Genomic DNA, 21,803 nt, shown 5'->3' on the forward strand with positions numbered 1-21,803 from the left:
AGTGAAAATGTCTGGCATTCACTCGCTGTCACACACTTCAGAAGGCTTTTTCACTAAGTGCTGTCTCCTAGCTGGTAGACCGCCGCCATGTTTTCCACGTAAACATGACACCCAACTATGATGACGTCGTGTAGGCACTAGTAACCACGCCCACTGGCATTCCATTAGTGGTGCCTTCACGCGCCTTCTGAAAAGTCGGAATTTTACCGAAATACAAAGAAGTTTTTGAGAGTCAGCAGTTGAATTAAAGTAGTAGTATGTCTGTAGTTTAATTAAACTACATTATATAGCCCTTACTTAAACATGGCTACTCACAGGGCAGTGAAACAACAACCGGTTTTGTCCTTGAAAGCAAATAAAGACAGTCCTTGACCACAACACTTCCGTTTTTCCACCACAGAATAATTTGTGCTGGCAAAGTATCTGTTGTCAATGTACTAACACAGCACATGATTTACAGTTATATTATCCGGTTAATATATAATATATTTATCTGACAGATAAACATGGCAAAACAACAACAACAGTGCTTTAAATTAAATAAATTAAATAAAATTAAATAAAATTATTCTGAGAACAATTGACCAAGTGTTTCTTTTCATAACAAATAAAAACAACTTCAATCATTAATCTTTTTAAATGTGAATATGATCTGGCTTATTTTTTCAATAAGATTTGTGGACAAATATTTGAGGAACCTTTCTTTTTGAGATTTGTGGAACAACTATCAATGTTTTTCAGCATATACATATATATGTATACATATACAGTACATACATTTATACAGTATATACTATATATATATATATATTTACATTTTCAAACAAACAAGGGTAAATAAACACAATATATGCATAGTATGTACTCATTAGTAGATACATAAATAGATCAAAAGATTAAAATGAAAAGATTTAAATGAAATAGGTAGAGTATATCTGCACACAAGCAGATTAAATAAATAAAAAACTATTTTATAAGATATACTAAGCAGGTGGATGTTAAGCAACCTTTGCTTAAGAAAAACAACCAGTTCCACAAGGCAAAAATGCTCCATGATAAGTAAACCCTACTAAAGTAGCCAGTTAAATGGATTAAAAACATTTGTTTCGCCAGAAAAAGATAAAGATACTCATTCTTGTGAATGAATTGCATTATAAATCCTGCAGACATCAATGTGTCATTTCTACTGTTATGGCTGCTTCAGGTGGAGCTGTTTTCACTACCGTACACAATTAATTCAGTCCAGTGTTTCTCAGCCTTGGGGTCTCTCCAAGGATCATGAGACAAATCTGACAGGTCATGAGTTTAAAGGGAGGGGCAAAAAGAAAACAAGGTCTCTGATTCACAAGTCTAATAATTTATTTTATGCTGTGATTTGTCATTGTATGCCATATATGTGCAGTCTGATTTCTGAATGTCTGCACAGTTTCTATGGCAACGGGAGGAAAAGGTTGTCCCAGCTGAGACTAAACACTAAATATTTTCATTTCAGAGCTGTGGGTCGTGTCTGTCCTAGTGAAGGCTTCATCACAACAGATGTTTGGGTGAATCCTTTTATGTTTCGTAACTAAACATCATTTTCGTGGACAGATGGGGAAGATTCAGGACGCACGGCACAATGTTTTACTTCAAGGCTCCACGTGGAACAGATCTGAGTCTGCAAATGATTCACATGTCATTAACACAGGATATGATGATACAATGGCACATAATCTGCGAGCTTGCTTTGCAGACATTTCAGATGACACTGACTGAACACAGAATATGGTGACGAACAAGGCTGATGCTCAGACTCAAGTGTGATTTCAATGTAATCGTCCTTTTTATATAAACACACTGAAATAATTGAATGTGTGGGCAGCAGTTCAGAGGGTCATGGCAGGATTTTTGAAGGCCACTGTTATTTTTTTATATATATTTTTTGTCTTGTTTATTTATTTCTCATATTGCACTTGTTGAAATTGTGTGCATAGAAGAAATAGAAGTGTGCATAGAAGAAATATGATATATCGATTGTATATTACCCGGTAGATAACTTTATTATGAAGTTCAAATTCATCCTGTCGTCATTTGAAATTTGCAAACATTTTCATATTGTTTTTGTTTATTCAAGTTAGAAAACACACTTCAAAAAGTGTATTGAATCTAAAATTCAAATACTTATATCCACAGAAAATGCCCTCAGTTTTAACCAGACACCAGCTGATGAGTTATCTTGTGGTTCCACAAGGAAAACAAACATCTCTCAGTTTATAAGTTCCTAAAATGTTGAAGTTAAGTTGTTGGCTGGAGACGTACCTGCAGTAGTGGCAGCAGCAGCAGGAGACGATGCTCTGCGTCTCCGGCTGACAGGAGCTGAGCAGCTTATCGTCTGGCAGATCTTGAATTCCACCCATCTTCTTTTGGACATTCTTACCAATTTGATCCCACCTGTGAACGGACGCTCGCCGTTCCTACAACAGCAGCATCTGCAGGAAGCGTTTGAAAGTTTCGCTGGTTTCTAAATTATTGATTGAGTTGGAACGAGTATACTGTGTCAGGAGTTACCCCAGCAACTTTACCAGGGCGACCACAACAAATGGAGCATGCAGGACAGGATGCCATTTAATATAAAAAAGGACAAAATATCAGTGCTATTCATGCCTGAAGTTTAGTGCATTCATTACATGAGCATCATTTGGGGTTTAGAGGGAGCTGAAAAGAACTTAAGAGAAATGCATCATGAATATCAAAACTGCACTAAAGGTGCACTAATCTGCATTATATAGACACCCAAACAATCTATGAAAGTTTTAATATTAAACATTACATTTACAATGGCATTTTTGTTTTGAATAATTCAGATTTTGTTTAATTAGAAAGACATTTAGTGTGCTCACTCACTTTGGTATATAATGTCCATTAAATGCATTAAATGTAGCTGTAGATTTTCATCACTGGGTTTTGTTTGTGTTACCAGAGGAAAAACAATGAATCACTGAAATCTTAAAATATATAAATGGCCCATATAAATGTTACATCACATTCAGCTGCAACTTTCTTTGTTGCTTGTTTCATTTTCTCTCTCCCCTCGTTTTAAAAATGTGCCGACCATGAGAACAGTTTTCCTGATACAAAATATAATCAAACGAATTGTTGTGACCAACAGAACACTTCAGTCTTACTGCAGCAGAGTGGAAGCTCATTTGCATAATGAGGATATCACTGCTCTGTATTAAATTATTCATAAGTGGAGGGATTCATCAGTAAAAGGAGAGAGGAAAGGGCCAGCAGGTTTTTCACTGCCTTGCTGTGAGATGAGACTTAACACATGGTAAATATCACGTATGTCGCATTCCCAGTCCTGGTTGTTCTCTTAATTTAAGTCTCTTCAAGTCTCCTCAAAGCTCATGTAGCAACACAGAAATAATATTAAATTAATTTACAAGCCCAAATGTAGAAGTGTAGTAGTTTAAGTGCCTGTATATTTTAACTGTTTTAATAATTAAGCCAGACAAAATAGTGTTTTGAGTTGGGACTCATATATTGTGAGCATGAAATCAATTAAATATGGATTTGGAAAAAAAAAAAGCAAATGAAGAAAGGAACAGAGATTACATTATATTGAGATTATATAATTATCGTGACGAGCACAATAGAAAAGGTAACCATCTTATCCATCACTCCATCCATACCTTTCCATTCTAATTTTATTTTTGTGCATTGTGCTGCCATCGTGTGGTCATGTGAGGTACAGTACATGTCAGAACCAGGTCATGTGATTCTGACAAAAACAAAAAAGATAATAAAAGTCTGGTGTTCTCTGGCTGTTTTTCTCTATGTCCCTCTATCACTTACATGATGAGTTTTACTTTTCTTTTTCTTCTTTTTCTTAAATCTAGCCACACTACAATAATATCGTGGATTGTGCTGCCATCTTGTGGTCAAATAAGGTACAGTGCATATCCAGCACCTTCACATCTTCACCTTTGTCAGACTGCTGTAATATTCAGTATAAAATAGAATAAAAAAATAGAATCAAAGTTGAGAAGGATTTAATTCATAGTCATAAGTCAATGTTGTCATAACAATGATGGGATGAAATGATTTTAATGATACTACATCCCAACACTGGAGTGAATTTTTTTTATGATGGTGAACTTGGTGATCTGTCCCCAACTTGATCAGCAGCGTTAATGTGTTTATATCCCAACTGCAGGGAAATTATTACTATTTTGTTTCCACTGTATAGATGATAATTATTCATGATGATGACAATGAAGTGTGTTCATTCTCCAGGTTGTCAGTGTAGAGACACTGCTGACAACTGCAAAAGTCAGTGGTGGAGCTAGACTTTTATCTTTGGGGTGGCCATGGGGTGGCCAAGGCTATTTCAGGGGCTTAGGGTTCGGGTCATTAGGCAACCACCATAAAAAAGAACTTATATTAGAAACGAAGATTTCACTCTCCATCAAAGCTGTTAATTCTTCTTCTTCCTCTCCCAGTACGGTGGATTACAACTCTTTGTGGTACATAGTGCCAACTTTTGTACTGGCTCCTTTTGATGAGACTGTGTTGTGCCGTAACATGTCAATCAACTGGGGTGGCATTTCAGGGCGGTCTAGTGCCTCCTCCTCCTGCCTCCTCTCTAGCTCCGCCACTGGCAAAAGTTCAACAGTGAATCATTTTTAAAGTTCATTCCTGTCACATTGGACAAAACAGTGTAAATTGCTTTGTCTATTTGTAAATGCAATGACAACAATACCCTTTCTTAAAAAAAAAAAAAAAAATCAGTATTAGTATTAATGCAGTCATTATCATGACTCCATCATGACGGAGACTTGAGCCATTTATAATGTATTGATGTAATGTATAATGGTGGTATACATCTTCTTGTTAACCAACCTGAGGTTTATTTTATTAAATTAATCTTTTGTCCAATGTAATTTCAAAAGAAACAGTTCATAGAGTGTTTAGAAGGAAAATGAGAGCCTGTGTGTTCACCCATTAATACTGGAAACTAAATTGTTGAGATGCAAAGGTAGAAATTTCAAATAACTGCGTCAATATTATAAAAGAAACAACTTTTAAATGTGCGTGTGCCATGACATATAGGAGTTTAAACAGTGATGTACAGTGTCACTGCATATGAAGCGTCTCTGTACAGTTATTACATCACAGCAGCTTATCCTCAGTATGCACTGGTATTAAACCATCACATGCAGACCTGAGGGATCATTTGAATGTGAGCGACATAAATCTGCAGCATATATCTACCAGCTGGTGCTTCTAATATTCTGTATGTGAAGTATGACATGTGTAGGAAAAGAAACAATAGATCATTTTCTCATCACAGTTCCGGCTTGTGAATTCTCCATAGGATCTAAGGTGAAGAGTTCAAACATGTCTAATGCAGAATGATGATGTGGATTATTGAGACAAGTAACAAAATTAAATTAATATTAAATAATAAATAAATATATTCCATGAGGTCAACAGCATTCAGTTCAGGCTCCTCCATGAGTGTCCTTCTGTCTTTCTCTCAGTTTCTAGTATGAGGAGGTCACTCTTCAGGGGGAGGCTGATAACTGGGCCTGCGAGCAACTCGTCCCAGTCTGTCCACAGCGACACTCTCGAAGGCTCTCCTCATCAGAGGATACTCCTCCAAGACTTCGTTGAAACTGTCCACGCTCAGCGAGTACAGACGGCAGTAGGTGTCAGCGCTCACGCTGGCTGTGCGTCGTCCCTGAGTGAGCAGGCAGATCTCTGAAATCAGGCAACGAGAGTTTGATCGTTAAAGCACCAAATGGTTTCATGTATAGGAAAACACTAGTTTGCGTTCTTCTCAATGGTTTGATTAGGGGAGTGATAGCAAAGTCAATTCTAAGCTAGAAAATAGTGTAAAGCATAAAAGGTGGGAACAGGAGAAAATCTAAATCAGTGCCTCTACAACTTGCTGTTTATCTGTGAATTAATCAGTTAAATTACACAATAAAACCAGCCCATAACTTTGTTGTTTAATGGTTTAAGAGGCCAAAAGCCTGGTCGGTCTCTGCTGTGAAGATCCTGCAGTGGCAAGATGCCCATAAGTGCACAGGTACTTTTCCTCAGAGTCAGTGCTATGTCCAAATAAGTACATGATACACTCTTAGAAATAAAAGTGCTAAGTAGAACCATATAAGGTTCTTTGGCTTGTCCTCATATGAGAACCCTTTTTGGCTCCAGGTAGAACCTTTTTATAAAGGCTCCACCTGGAACCCTTTTGGAGGGTTCCACCAAGAACCTTTTCAAACTATTATTCAGGGAAAGGGGTTTTAAAGGGTTCTCTGGATCAAAATGGTTCTTACTGGAACCATTAGTGTTACCAAGAACCCTTTCCAAAGAAAGGGTTTTTCAGAAGCGAATGGTTCCAGGTAGAACCTCAGCCCTGGTAGAAGGACCCTTTTGGAACCCTTATTTCAAAGAGTGTAGCACACTGAATTACACAGTTTATTTGTGCTGTAATTCAAGCCATAGGTTTCCTTAGAAGAACATGAAAATAAGACGTTTAAAGCATAATGTTAACCTCATCGATGTTAGTTCATGTTCAGATTTGCATTTTTGAATCATTTTAAAGCTAAATTCCATGGCCCCGGCTTATCAAATAAATGTTGACTTCCAAGAAAGTGATCTATGATTACATATTCTGTGGCTTTATAACTGTCAACATGAGGTGACAGCTGTGCTGTGTACTGTTTACATATTTTATAACATTTCTAGAGCAAACAAGACATAAACTCAGAAACTGCCACTGACAATCAATGACAAGTTGACATCCTTTACCCCCAAAATACGCTCCATCGTTGAGATTAATCTCTTTGCTGCCGCGTGGGATGACAGTGACAGCGCCGTGCTGGATGAAATACATTTTCCGACCCAGAGTTCCTTCTCTTATAATCAAGTCTCCGGGTTGAAAGACTTCGAAACGCAGCTTGGTGAGAATCACAGTCACAAAATGAGGATCGGTGTTGGCAAAGAGTGGCATGTTGGCTACCAACCCACGACAGTTGTAGCTGACTATCTCCTACATGGTGAGGAGGGAGAGAGAAACCAGAGAAACATAGTCAGAAAAAGTTTTGTTGCATGCATATGATTTACTATTATGGGAGTAAAACAAAATATTCTAAAATGTTTTCCCTCAAAAAACAAAACACAAAGATTCCGTTTACTGAATCTTAAATTCACATAAGAAGATTGAAAACATTTGCATGATGAAAGACAAGTATTTGCAAATATTTGGACAGATTAAACTTTTAAAAAAAGAGTACAAAAGCAGGGAAATTGCTTGATAATAATACAAAAAAAAAAAAAAGTTGCAGCCCAAGGTGTATAAAAGGTTTTGGTTGTAGACTAATAATTATGAGTAATACCTCGATTAATCATTTCTTTTAGGCAGGTCATTATTCATTTATTTATAAACCAGGCCAACAAAAAAACACTATAAATACATTAGAAGTTGACTGCATAACACACCTCCTTGAGTGGATCACTGAGTTCTCCAAAGATGCTGTCCTCGTCAAACATCTTGCCCTGGAACCGCTGCTCGTAATAATCATGAATCCTCTGTCTTACATCTGCTGGCAGTTTATGGAATGACATGTACTGCTCCACCTGCTTATACTACACAACATTTGTACAGAACACAATTATGAGCTGACCTTCGTGGTGAGTTTACAGTAGAAAGTCCACCGGCTTTGTTGTCAGTTTGTCACATTTTCTGCCATGTGTTTGCTGAATTATTCCTTGGTGCATTAATTAATTATACACTCATTCTGTTTTGTTTTCAAGCTTTTAAGTGGATTACAAACTCATTTGTAATGGGCATTAGCAAACAGTGATCTGAAACAAAGGTGCTGCCATTTGTCAGACAGCGAAAATCCTCTGAAAAGGGTCATCGTAAGCCTCCCAAAAGCCCATTAGATAATACACATTAGGCATTTAGCATAATTTCAAATTAAGAGTAAGCAAACAAACAAGGCATGACTGAGGTGATAAACTTTAAATCATCCACGTGAATGCCCTGGGAGTCAGCGATGTTTACCTTCTCTTGATATTGACGATGTGAAGCATCCAAGGACTGGACCAAATTTGTTGCATGGCCAAGGAACATGGCGTAGCAGGTGGCCCCTACAACCATACTGATCATGGTGAGCCAAACGTCAGTCATGCCCTCTGGAGGGTGGGCACCGTAGCCTATGCACAGCATGTGACTCATGGCCATGAAGAGGGCGTATGAGTACTGTAAGTGCCATGTAGCATTCTGAAAAGAATGATAAAACATGCTTAACATGGTGGTAGGAGTTTCATTCGGACAGTAAACAGTCTTTCACAACCCTTCCACTCTTTACATGCACAGTTTAACCGAGCTAAGGCCGTAGTCAGACTAAGAAAGGCAATCTGACAACTTGCTGAGTCTGAGTATACATGCAGAGGAGAAAATCGATTTATAGGCCATGTACGTCTGACTCCGTATGTGCCACTGTATCTCTCTAGAGCTAGTACGTATTGAATCAGTTTCCTGTTGAACTTTATGTCACAGAAAAACAGTGAACGGCGAAATGGATTGTGCTGTGGTTCTGTATGTTTCGTAGCTGCTGTTCATGTTAATCACGATACAAATTAGATGGAGCATGGCTCTTGCGGTTGCTGTGTTCTCTGAAGAAAGACGTTGCATGATTTCCGAAAACAGTACTACAGGTTATAAGTCGTCTCCTTTTACTTCTGGGTCAAAGACCTGGGAGGAAATTTTGTTGCATACGCAGAACGCCAAGTCCGACTGCAGTCTGACTAAGCGTAATCAGACTATGTATCGTATTCTCCAGATATGTTAGTCCGACTAAAGCTAGTTTGATTTCAGTCGGACGAACGTGTTTACATGACGTTAAAAAAAACGAATTAAATGATTAAAATCGGACTTTTAACATGCATGCACATGCACTGACTGGCTCTGCTGTTTTCTTTGATAGTTTATACATTAGGTGTATATGGACGAACCCGTCTGTTCAGGATGCTGTCGTGACATATGGTGCAAGATGGCAGCCTCCATAAAGCAAGGCTCTTTTTTTTATTTTAAAGTGATACATTTATACAAACATACTTTTGGGTATTCAGTTTATGTCAATAAATCCTCCTAAATGTTACACAGTTGACCTTTAAATCTACAATGAGTAATAATTTGATACATTTCAGCTAGTGCCGTTTAAATTAAAGGGATCCTTTGTTAATTTACTCTACTCTTGTGTCTTTACGGTAAATACCACAAGCAGCAGCCATTTACCTTACAATTGCACGGTGTAACCAGCTAACCTGGCACATCACTGCATTTGTAGCATTTGAATCCAATGTTCTAATATTTTGAAGGAGCTGGACTCACCACCATATTATTTTTGGACACCCAGCAGTCTTCAGGGAAGTCCTGCAGCATAGGCACCATAAAGGTCAGGCAGCCATCCCAGTGACACAACAGGAGCATCATGCCAATTAAGTTGACGATACGCACCACTGCACTGGCCAGGTCATAGGTCATATGGAAAATCTACCAAAGAGACATGGAGAAAAGATTTATTTGTCATATGCAACCATAAGGCCATTTATAAAAAGTGGATATAGTCCTCCAAGTTGCCAGCTGAGGCAAACCCATATTAAGAATATATTGAAAAGCCACCAACGGTTTGCAAAAAGAACTCTGTTTGAATGATAGTCTGTGGTATAATTATCCAACTTCTCACTTGATTTACAATGTCAGTAAAGATTTTCCTGAGGTGTTAATTGTACGAAACATATGAGTGGACACCAGTGTGATTGACAGCTAGTAGCAACCAATAGGAGCCTGGTTGCAGGTGATGGCTGTGGATATCCGGTTGCGAAACCTCAACATGGCATCGTCCAAATCACCCATGGAGCCTGGAGGCTTCAAAACTGGAGTTGCATTGTTGCATGGAGATTATTATGGGTGATGTAACTACTGGATGTGACCTTTGTGTAATGTTGTATATGTAATAATGCTTTAAATCTTTTCTTTACCTCTTCCCACTGGTGAATGTAGCGGATGAGGCGAGACAGTCGCAGGAGACGCAGCAGGCTGAGGATCTTGGTGAAGCGCACAATGCGGAATGCGCGTGCCGTGCGGTAAACATCCGAAGTCTCGTGCCTCGACTCCAAGTCAATGATGCGGAAAATGTAGTCAACTGGGATGGAGGAGACAAAGTCCACCACAAACCAGGTGCGGAGGTAATGCGAGCGGATCTCTTTGGGGTCCAGAATGATGTTGCTGTCCTCTCCCAGGATGCCGGTGCGGAAGTTGAAAATCAGGTCCATGAGGAAGAGAGTGTCAGATATGACGTTGAACGTGATCCAGGGTGTGGTGTTCTGGTCCTCAAAGAAGGTGATTCCCCAGGGCAACATAACCAGATTACTCATCATCAGCAGGAGCATCACAAGGTCCCAGTAGAACCTGGAGAGAACAGGGATGGTGGAGGGTTAGAGCTGGTGCGTAGCGAAGGCCAAACCTTTCCTTCTATTTGTGTTTAGAAAGATAGGAGAGCAGATTAAGCATCCTTGGATTTTGGTGCATACTGGATAAATCCAGCTGCTCACAGATCATTCATATCCTCACAGCAAACAATGGGATGACGTGTATGTCTTAGTGAACCTTATCAATACAATATTGATAAGCCACACTAAAACAGATAAACAATGGTTAAGTATGGATGGAAAATAGACAATAATCTCATTAATCTGACCTCATTCTAATCACAATATGTCACAGCATTTTTTTGAATGCTAATATCAGGTGTAAATGAGGGTTAAATCATTTCAATCTAGGATAGAGATTTTGAAACAGCAAAAACAGCAATCAAGGCAAAGTGAAGTAACCCGATCCGGTTAATCTTGGGAATGACCCATTTCAGAGTGACCCTTATGTTCTACTGTCACAGGAGGAAGGAAACCCCCTCTCATTAAAAATACATGATGGTTTCCTCATCAGGCTGAATATACAGTGCTATCATGTGGAAATTGCAAAAAAGAAGATGTTATCGTGCCACCTGTGTCTCACCTGAGACAGGTGATGCTTCAGGAATTAGCTTGGATCGACACTATCTGCTGTGCATCACTGTCATGACACACAGGCCCCACTTATAGGTCGCCAGTGTCCTGTTATATAATATATAACAGGACACTGGCGACCTATAAGACGAACTGTAAACAGTTTGTTTCCATCAAGTGTCAATCACGTTTGGTCTCTGTCTTGCTCAAAGTTTCCCTTTCATTACAAGGTTACATTAACAGAATAGGAACCAGACTGCTTTTGATTACCGTCACAGCTCGGTGATCGCAATATGAACCCTGTGAGAAAACATCCTTCTTATTCAGAAGTACAGGGTGGAGATACAGGAACAATAGGTCTGTTCCTCATCCATATTTAAATTCATCCCTCCATTATTCTCTTGCAGCCACATCCTCTGTGTCTACACGCTGGCTGACACAACTTCTTATCGTCTTAGCTGGTACAATAGGAGTTAATCTCTTTATTAGCTAAACTAATTTGCATTTAATATGAAAAGAAATTAAATTTAAAGACAGTTGCTTTGAAGATGAACATTTCCCTACTGTTTGCTTTGCATTCATGGTGAAACCGCTCTTGCGTGCCATGCTATTTGACCATGTCTTTGGTTCTGAAATAGCTCAACAACTATTGCATGGATTGGCGTGTCATGATGTGCAGCTATTCACGATCCCCAATGGGTGAAGCCTGCGGTTCTAGTTTTCCTCCTCGCATCACATTTAGACACGTATGCCTATGAAATGTCTCTACTGAAATGACTGGAACTATTGTTTCAGTATATGTTGCAGCAGACTTGTGCACCTGTGTTCTTATTGGTACATGAACTTGTTTCTGTGGAACACCTGAATTGAATGAACAAGAACATGTTTTAGGTTACTGGAGTTGTTAAATGAACTTATACAACTGTGTAAAAATAACAGAACTCAACAAAATGGTTTAAGCTGGTACAGAAATTCATGATTTCCACAGAATGACTATGATTTTGGTGAGTGGTGTCACTATCAAGTCAAACTTATGATCATGCTTGAGGATGGGAAGAGGCCGTACTAGTGCCCATTCACTTGCTGTGGATTATCTGGACGTTCTCCTGCTGTATTCTCACATGCGTTCATGCAGACATTATCCAGAAATGTAGGGAGCTGAAGTCCAGAGTGACTTCTGTGGACATTTGTCAATCCATCTTTCCTCAATGCAGGTCTGAAAGGAACTTAAGTTGCTTTGGATTGGATTCAAGATGCTGAAGGTACGCAGCTGCATGACCTTAACCCCTAAACAGGAAAGCAGAGCATCACAGATGTGCCGCAACTACTCATCCATTTTAAAGGGGAAGATGGAGCATAAGGTTTGAGGATAATGGGCCTCCAATAATCCTTCCCTCAGCTGTCTGTGTATTATTGCATAATAGAGCAAGATTGGAATTACAGCGATTCTTATGGGCAATAATCCCTCTGCATGGGTTTATCCTCTCTGTCTGGCAACAGAAAGCTGTTTGAAAATTGTTTAAAATTGATGGAGGCTATTGTTTCTCCGAGAGAGAGCTGAATATCCGGAGAATCCCTGCAAAGATTTATTCAGTCCAAAAGCTGAATGATAAGACAAATCTTTCCAAATGAAAGAAAATAAGAGCAACGGAATGCACAGAATCACTGAAATTATCTGTATCAATGAGTGTAGTTGTCCCTCCATGTAAACAGGGTAAGAGGGAGTCACAACAGAGAGGGATCATTAATCCAGATATTGTCCTACATCACTAATCAAATCTCTTCATCTCCTTATCATGTCATAAGAACCACCAGCTCTAGTCCAACCTTGGAAAAACTGAATCAGTGGTCAATCACACGCCTTATTTGGGGGGGAAATGCTTTTAAGGGTAAATAATAACCCCCAATAAAAAACCAGTGAAACCAACATAAATGAGTCACAACATTACCTGAAGTCACTGTAGGGGTGGATGATCCACACTCCAAAGCTCTTAACCCTGGCCTGTTCAGCAGCAACACCCTTGTGACTGCCAAACATGCGCAGGGAGAACTTGTTGACCCCAGGCTGCAGCAAGGAGCAGAACTTTCTGCGGAAGAAGGTGGACTTGTCTTGCGCGAGGTCATCGCTTGTTCCATCGACCTCCTCGTTGGAGTCCAGCAGGCCGTCGGGGTCAGCTGTATAGTCGTCATTGTGAGTTTTGACCAGGGAGAGCAGGGTGTTGGTCACGTCGCTCCTCTTGCCCGTCTTCGGGGAGGGGCTGCCGGGGGGACTTGGCCTCTGCGAGGCACTTCTCCATCTTGAGAAGCGGAGGCTGCTCCAGGTGCGATACCTGTGTGTCTCTGGTTTGTGAGCTGGGCTCTCACCTGTGCCTCGTCCTATGTTGTCAATACTCCTGGAGAGGCTGGTCATTTTTAAACCTTGCATTTCGACTGAGCAAAGCAAAACAAAACAAAAAAGGCTCTATTGTCCCTGTGACTTGGCTGGAGAAGCCAAGTGCCTTTACATCTGCTTCTAAGTTAACTTCCTTCAAACTATAGGTAAAAGCAAATGAATATATTAGACAATGTACAATTTTATGAAAGATCAAAGCAACTGAAAGTATAACAAGTAAAGTAAGAGTACAACATGGTATAAAATCAAATATAAAACTATTTCCTCACATCTGTTCTGACAGAAAATCCATAAAAAGTTGCAGCATCCATCTGAACATGTATTTTCCTGAGGTGAATGGAGAAAAAAAGGCTAAAACTTGAGCTTGTGTGTCTGTCCCCTCCTGGACCATGAGAGAGAGATAGAGAGGGGGGAGAGAGAGAGAGAGAGAGAGCTCAGTGGCCTTCAGTAATCGGCTTGTTGCCACAACTGTGTCCTCTCACCTCTCTCCTCCCTCTTTCTCCTTGTCCACTTCCTCCTCCCCCCCCCCCCCTGCTGTAAAGCACCGTCCCTCCCGCCCTCATGTCCTCACACTGGGACAGAGCTGTCATGTGTTTGCAGGTCAAGTTGCACAGTCAGTTCAGCAGTAGCCAGATTCCTTAGTTATAGGTTCTGAAGTGTAAAGTTACCCTCAATATTCATGTGTTAACCTGTAAAATGTTCACAAGATCACTGAACTGAATGTGCATTTTTGTTTGTTTTACAATAACACATTAACTGTCATTTGCAAAAAAATATATATTTTAAATTGTATGCCTCACATTGTTGCTTTTATATTTCTCAGACAACCTATTGTCTTCATGGCTAAACCAAAGGTAACTGGAAAACATCTTTGATTGATTTAAACATGTGTCTATCTTTATTTCTTCCTTTTTATATTACAATAATACACAGTGATTAAGTGTCAGTGTGAATGGGTCATTGTATTGTGTAACGGGAAACGCTTTTCTCGTCTTGAGGACCACTTAAAGCTGCTTTACACTACAGTTTTGCCATTCACTCATCTTTCATACCCAGCCACACGCTGAAATGTCTTGCCCAAGGACACGTCGGCATGTGTGCTAGCAGAGGCGGGAATATAACCCACAGACTTTGAGTTGAAAGACGACTCGCTCTACGACTGAGCTACCGTATAATCGTTATGCATGTTATTGCACATTCACACTGTACAACAGAATTGAATGCAAACCCAATACAGAAATTATAAAGTTAAGTAAGTTTAAATATTGTCTGTTAGTTTACTTTTAGTTTACTTTTTCATTAGAAGGTCCCTTAAAACAAACATTTAGCATCATTTAATGCCTTGAAAGGCTCAAAATCATATTTTCTCTGTTATTAGTCAACATGGGGTCAACACAACAATCGCATACCATGTTTTGATCTCCAGCCAACTCCTGCTGTCAAATGCTCCACAGTGCTCTCTGGGATTTTAGAGCTTCTCTTTTTGCCACTAATAGCTGCATGCTTTGTTTATTCATTCATTTAGTACATTCAGTATGACATATGATATGATCTGAGTCAAAGTAGCTTGCACTTTTCTTTGGATTCAAACCACATGACGCAAAACATTTGCTACACCTGTACCATATGCAAATACAAGAAGTGCATAGTGGTGTGTTTGTTTACCTACACCTGTATATTCATATACATGTATGCATAAAGCTTTGCAGACAGAAAATGCCTTCTCTTCCCTGATATTTATCTGTTTGTTTTTTTTTCAGATCGGGCCGTGGGATAATGATAGACAGCCTGTACCAACAGATCATATTTCACTGTTGTGAGTAAAGCACCGTTTACAGTGGCAGTTGTCAAGCTCACATTTACACCTCTCTCTCACACACACGCTCACACGCACGCACGCACGCACACACACACACAGGAGAAGCTAAAGCCTAAATTACCTATGTACTGGGTCACGCCCAGAGCTTGCCCAGTTTCAAATATTATGGTCAAAGTTCATCCCTGATCTGATAAAGTATAACCAAACATGTCAAACAATATATAAATAAAGCTTAACACACCATCAAGGGCAGTGTGGCTGATTCATTTATTCATCCGGCTCACCCTGTTATAGCAAACAGGGAGTGGACGGCAGCCATTTTGACATGTTGTGAAAGGAAAAAGTACAGGTGTTATTCATCATATTAAGAATGGCTCTTTAAGGTGATGGACACTCTGAACTAAATGGAACCCAGCCATCATTCATTTGAAAATTACAGCTCATTAACACCACACACTGTTACACACGATACCTTTTTAAAGACTCAAAGCTTTCAAAACATTTGAACATTATACATCTGGAGAGACTATAAGATAAGTATCATCAGTCTATCTGGGGCTTTGAGATAAATGGAAACACACCAACATCTTCTCAGAACTCTGAGAAACTCGTCCTTTTGGTTATGTTTAGTTTGCGCCTTATATACGGACTGGTTTTGTTATTATAATTTAGTGGTTATTGTCAATTCTTGTACCGTCTCAATTGTCCAATTAACGAGTTGTGTCTTCTGTCGTAACTTGTGTTCATGTTTAAATCACTAAATAATGTGAAATCATCATTGGAAACCAAAATCATCTGAAGCTGGATTCAAAAATCCCACTGTGATGATTAAGTGTTCCCATGATTGTGGTACACGTATTTTCTCTGTACCACAATATTTTTTCTTCTTCATGTTCAGTGTCTCAAATCTGTATAAATAAAAAGGTTACACAAAAAAAGCCTTCAAACCCTTTCACACCATCTTATCCTTACACGTGAACTAACACCAGGTGTCCATGCACCCACAGCAACATAAATGTGGGGTTATTGTATAAGCCTGAGAAGGAAAACATATCCTTTATCCTTTTTTCCCCCCTGACATCCTTTCTATACTAAATATACACAGATCAGATCAGCCGGAAGATTAAAACCAGTGACTGCTTTTAATCTTCTGGCTGATCACTACTTTGAGGCCAAAGTTTAAAACCAGGTGGTTGTTATTTTAATTTTTTTTAGATATGCCCACAGGACAGCAACAGTATGTAAATGTCAAAAAATAGAGAAGTAATTTGTATTCTTTGTGCTAAAAATATGCAGTTAACCAGTACAGCAAAGCCAATATGGTCTCCTACAAAAATGCTCATCTTTCACCTTTTATGCAAAAATGTTGAATGTGTTCAATATTTGAAGCAAACCTTTACCCATGCACAGAGAATGACTGGTGTCCGCCTGTAAAACAGTAAACAAGACGTATGTCAAGCAAAGGAAGTAAATCCAAGACCAGACTGAGGCCAGAGGTTGCAGTTTTTTTTATTTATTATTATTATCTTTATAGTGTTTTAATGTTCCTGTGTGGAAACCCAGGAAACACTCATCATCACCCTCATTCCCTCATTCCAGCCAAAAAGACACACAAGATGTAAAAATACTATCACGTCTTTTCACATGTAAACACTTTGTGTAATTTTGGCTCAGAAAAACTTGCTCACGTGAATTTGTGGTTCGCAGAAATGTGTAATAGCAACATGTGATCCTGGTGATTGGGGTTGAGTTAGTCGAGTTGTGCCTCTCTTTGCCGTCATTTTCTTTGTCTGTATTACATCTAATACAAGCAAAGAAGAGAGCGAGGCATCACACATAAAGCGGTATGTCCAGAAATCTAATTCTAATATGGTTTTTAAATTAAATAATAATAAAAATCCCCTGAAAACTCATATTCAGTAAAAAATAGTTTTATAACCAGTACGCCATGACTTTTAGTGCAATAACATATCACATAAACTCATACCTGGAATGACACTGAGAATATAAAAATATCTTTGATTAAAAACAAGTTGAGTTGTTGCAGAGATCTTCATCGTTGTTGGCTCGGCAGCAGCTGGAGCTACTGGGGTGGTGGTGCTTCTGGAGCTTTTGGAGCTTCTGGATTTGCTGGTGCTTCTGGAGCTTTTGGAGCTTCTGGATTTGCTGGTGCTTCTGGAGCTTTTGGAGCTTCTGGATTTGCTGGTGCTTCTGGAGCTTTTGGAGCTTCTGGATTTGCTGGTGCTTCTGGAGCTTTTGGAGCTTCCGGATTTGCTGGTGCTTCTGGAGCTTTTGGAGCTTCTGGATTTGCTGGGGCTTCTGGAGCCTTTGGAGCTTCTGGATTTGCTGGGGCTTCTGGAGCCTTTGGAGCTTCTGGATTTGCTGGGGCTTCTGGGGGTTTTGGAGCCTCAGTGCGTTCTATGCCACATAATTTACTAAAACACACAATCATATCAACATTATTCCACTTATTTAAGCTCAATGTCGGCAAATGTTTGATATGTTATAATGAAAAACAGTTTCTGTGTCTTACTCTGCCAATGGGTCCGGCTTCACATGTTTACATACTGGACTAAAATCCGTCAGCTGTTGTTTCAGTGTTTCTATCTCCTTTTTCCAGGCTTCAGCCTCTGCTTTTAAAGTAGCTTAATGACAAATAAGAGAGGAAACCTTTGAAAACTGCATTTCTCCACACAATGTCAGAAAATAATCTATGTGGTGGTTGTGTTTTGTACCTTCCGTGTCGCTGTTAGCTTTTTTTTGATTCTCCACCTCGTCGTTCATCTTTTTCTAAAAAACAAAAGGAGCAGTGTCAGTAAAAACACAAAACTTGTGTTGTGCAAACAACACATGTTCTCAGTCATGGAAATTGTATTGCTATTTCTGATCATCTTTTTTAGACTTACACAAGGACATGAATGTTTACAAAGATCTATATGTTTTAGGTAAAATTAGCAGTCACTGCCTTTTCAGAACTTCACCATGGCAATGGGAATGATCCCACAGGCTCTACAGTCTGCTGTTTGGTACAGTCTCAACATTTAGATGTCACTAAGTCTAAGAACACTGGTCCTTCAAAAGAAAGATCCAGAGTTTAAGAATTACAGTACATCATAAGGATAAACATTTTTAAATCAGTCAATATTGATAAATCGTCTAGCTATAAAAGCAATGAATGTCTATCTATCCTCCTAAATCGTATAACCATAATGATTTGCTTGACAGGTTTCAAATTGGGCAGGTCAAGTCAAGTCAATTTTATCTACATAGCCCAACATCATAAAGACAGTTTTCCTCGAAGGGCTTTACAAGCTGGACAGTAAGTGACAACCTCTGTCCTCAGGCGCTCACATAGAGTGAGGAAAACCCCCAGGTGACGCACTAAGGGACACCAAAATGTGCAGTTCTGACTTTAATGTTATTTGGATAAGATATATCAGTAGAAATGTGACAGATACGTCACTAAAAGGGCCATCGAGTTAATTGTTGTTTAATAGTAACATGACAATTCACACGCACACATGCACATACTGAATGGAAGGTGCACTTGTCATTTAGTTTTGCTTTTGGCTGGTTTTAAACATTCTACAAACATTTTTATGGGCAGAAAACAACAAATAACTGTAAAACACAGAAATAGCTCAGACACCTGAGATGATGAGTGCAATACAAACGATACTTTTACTGAATGATTACCCGGCAATTTATGTGGCCCGCGAGTGATTAATTGGTCTTAAAAATCTGTGTTAAAACAGGTCTACGCTGCTTTAAGGCGTGCGTTGACCATACAACTACATTTCCCACAATGCATGGCGATTGCGTCAACCGCCACTAGATCGCAGTGTATCGTTGCACATGCATCATGCGACGAGTGAAATAAGTAATAAATACAGAAAGTTATTTATCAATATGTTACACAGTAGTTACCTTTAGTTTACATTATATTTGGTTACATTTAGTTGCATTTATTCTGTATGACAGTTACATCTGGCCCCTTTGAGGGTAACCATTATGCTGATGTGGCCCTCAAGTGAAAATGAGTTTGACACCGCTGTTCTAGAAGGTGCACATAGTGTTTTGTTTATGTCTAACCTCGGTGTCAGAGGCGCGCACACACACACACACACACACGCACGCACGCACGCGCACAATCTCTTAGGAATAACCGGTTCCTAAGAAGTGAAGCCTCATTAAGACCAGATTTTAGTCTCCAGGTCAGTTTTGGTGCCAGTAAATGACCTAAAGAGGTAACACACACACACACACACACACACAGACGCGCGCACTTCACCTGTTCTTGCTGACAGGTATCGTGTTCCGTTTTCTTCTTCTCCATCTCTGAGGCGAGGTTGTTCACCTTCGCCTCCGTGTCCTTCGCAGCTTTCGTCGACTCCTCGTTCATATTCTCCACGGAAGCTCTGAATAACTGCTGGTTTGCCATCCGATCGGTAAACAGTTTCGCCTCCATTAGCTGCTTCATATCAAGCGGCTGCAGCCTGGACAGCTCCTGATACTGGCCCAAGTTGACCACCACCAGACCCATGGACAACATGGCCGTTATGATGACCACAACCCACGCATAGCGCATCGCGGCGGTGTGTGTGCAGAGGAGAAGACACGACGACGACGACAACTGTGAAACAAATGCCCGCCGCTGCTCTCAGTTATTATTATTACCGAGGGTGTGACAGTCAAACAGACGCTGGGGAACAGTCTTCCTGCACACTGCGCTCACAGTCACCTGCTGTCAACTTCCTGCTTAGCTCTGTCAGAGAGATTCCACTGACAGTTATTTGGCATCGTTTCTTCTGCACCTGTACCTGCTTCTCCAGTGACTGCTGATTAATATTCTTCATACTCACAATTAGTCTTAGAATTACCTTTATTTACACACACACACACACACACACACACCAATTAATGATAGTGAATTTGACCAGGCTACCACTATTTTGAAAACATGATTGTACTTGTATTAAAAGTACTGGTCCAAAAATGGACTCAACTTGAAGTAAAACATATCTTAAAAAAAAGTAACAAAGTTGGGAATCTTTCTTGTGTATTAAAGTGCTGACAAAATAAAATATCTAAATATGCTAAAATGGGTCAAAGGTTAATTAACCTTTTCACTGTCCTCATCATTCACAGCCAAAGTTTCTGGTTAGTGATTTTTATTTGTTATTTGTTATTTTTTATTTATTTATAGTATAATTTTTTTTTTGAAATGTTAAAATTTACTTTATGAGTAAATGTAATTCATCACTTTCCTTTTTACACAGCAGTAGTGAACACACACAACACAAAAGTTTTGCAAGGGAATGCAAAGTTTTTGTGAACAAACGCAAAAGTTGATATATGGTCTAAATGGTTTTCACGGTAAACATTTTTCAAATCAATCAACAACCATAATTATCACGATTAATATCAGGTTTTTTAATATTGCAGACATAGGTAATTGGGGTTGAAACTTGTTCATGAGCAGAAAATGCAAACACTGAAATATCTCTCAAGTCTAAGGTTAAAAAAATATATAAAAATTCTGTCCTTTTGCCTTCAAAGAAAATCCCCAATTAAAAGCCCAAATAACAATAATAAAAACAACATATTCACAATATTTACACTGGTATGTGTATGAGACAAACAAATGCAAACCATAATCACATTTGTTTTAACCAATTTGAGGTGAGGATACAAGGAGACAAACTGGTATTGTCTAAAGAAGTTATCGCTGCTTTGCAAGTTTTGGTTTCTCTCTCTCACTGGTTCTAATGCATATGTCAGATGTCAAGGTGGGTTTTAACGACATCTGTGCATGTATTTCATATTTGCAGCTTAACCTGCTCATCAGGAAAGGTTGTTGTTGCAGCCTCAGTGCAAGGGATCAGAACGTTGGCAACTTTCTGTCAGGAAAAAAATTAATAAATGAGAAAGAAAACGTGAAACAGAAGATCTAAGTTGACTTGTCTCCATCTTTACAAAAAAAAAATCAATCAATCGAAGAAGATATGTGTCTTTTTCATCTGATCTGTAGAACAGGGGCTTTAGTAACTGACACTTCCTTTTAAACAAGTAAATGGAAATGTGTTGAGGTCACTTGCAGCAAACAGACCGACAAACAAAGGTTTGCCCACAGACGTCACTGTGCCACCGGATTTGCAGGTTTCACTTGGGTGGAGTGAAAATGAAGTACTGCAAGTCTGCTCTGAACGTAATCTGTGTGGTGATGATGGTTTGTAAACAACTGCAAATGGTTAAATTCACTCTTGTCTTCTGTTTCTGAATGCTTTATTTTCTTGTATCATTGTGTATTTGCTTGTTTTGTTTTACTTCTATCTCCTTATATGACCACTATCCTTCAGTGTTAACTAATAACAGGTAACTTTCTTCAGTCTACAGAAGTAAAATTCAACATTTGGGTCATATTTGCATACACTGTCATGTCATAATCACACCCAGTAAAGCAAATACTTGCAAGCAGAGAGTCATTGTCTACATCGATGATGATCCACATGAAAATAAACGGCTTTG

General features: G+C 39.2%; 1 protein-coding gene across 1 annotated transcript; it reads right to left on the reverse strand.

The window, feature by feature from the left end:
* Window positions 1-5,542: 5,542 nt before the first annotated feature.
* On the reverse strand, window positions 5,543-13,135 carry hcn3 (hyperpolarization activated cyclic nucleotide-gated potassium channel 3; the record flags this gene model as incomplete). Its single annotated transcript, XM_083899479.1, has 7 exons — window positions 13,014-13,135; window positions 10,042-10,471; window positions 9,392-9,553; window positions 8,060-8,278; window positions 7,492-7,638; window positions 6,802-7,042; window positions 5,543-5,745 (listed from the first exon to the last, which is right to left on the reverse strand). The coding sequence occupies exons 1-7, from the start codon at window positions 13,100-13,102 to the stop codon at window positions 5,543-5,545; spliced, it is 1,491 nt and encodes a 496-aa protein (XP_083755605.1). The 5' UTR covers window positions 13,103-13,135.
* Window positions 13,136-21,803: the final 8,668 nt, after the last annotated feature.

Source organism: Microchirus variegatus (assembly GCF_963457635.1).
Source record: "Microchirus variegatus genome assembly, chromosome: 13".
Taxonomy (NCBI): Eukaryota; Metazoa; Chordata; class Actinopteri; order Pleuronectiformes; family Soleidae; genus Microchirus; species Microchirus variegatus.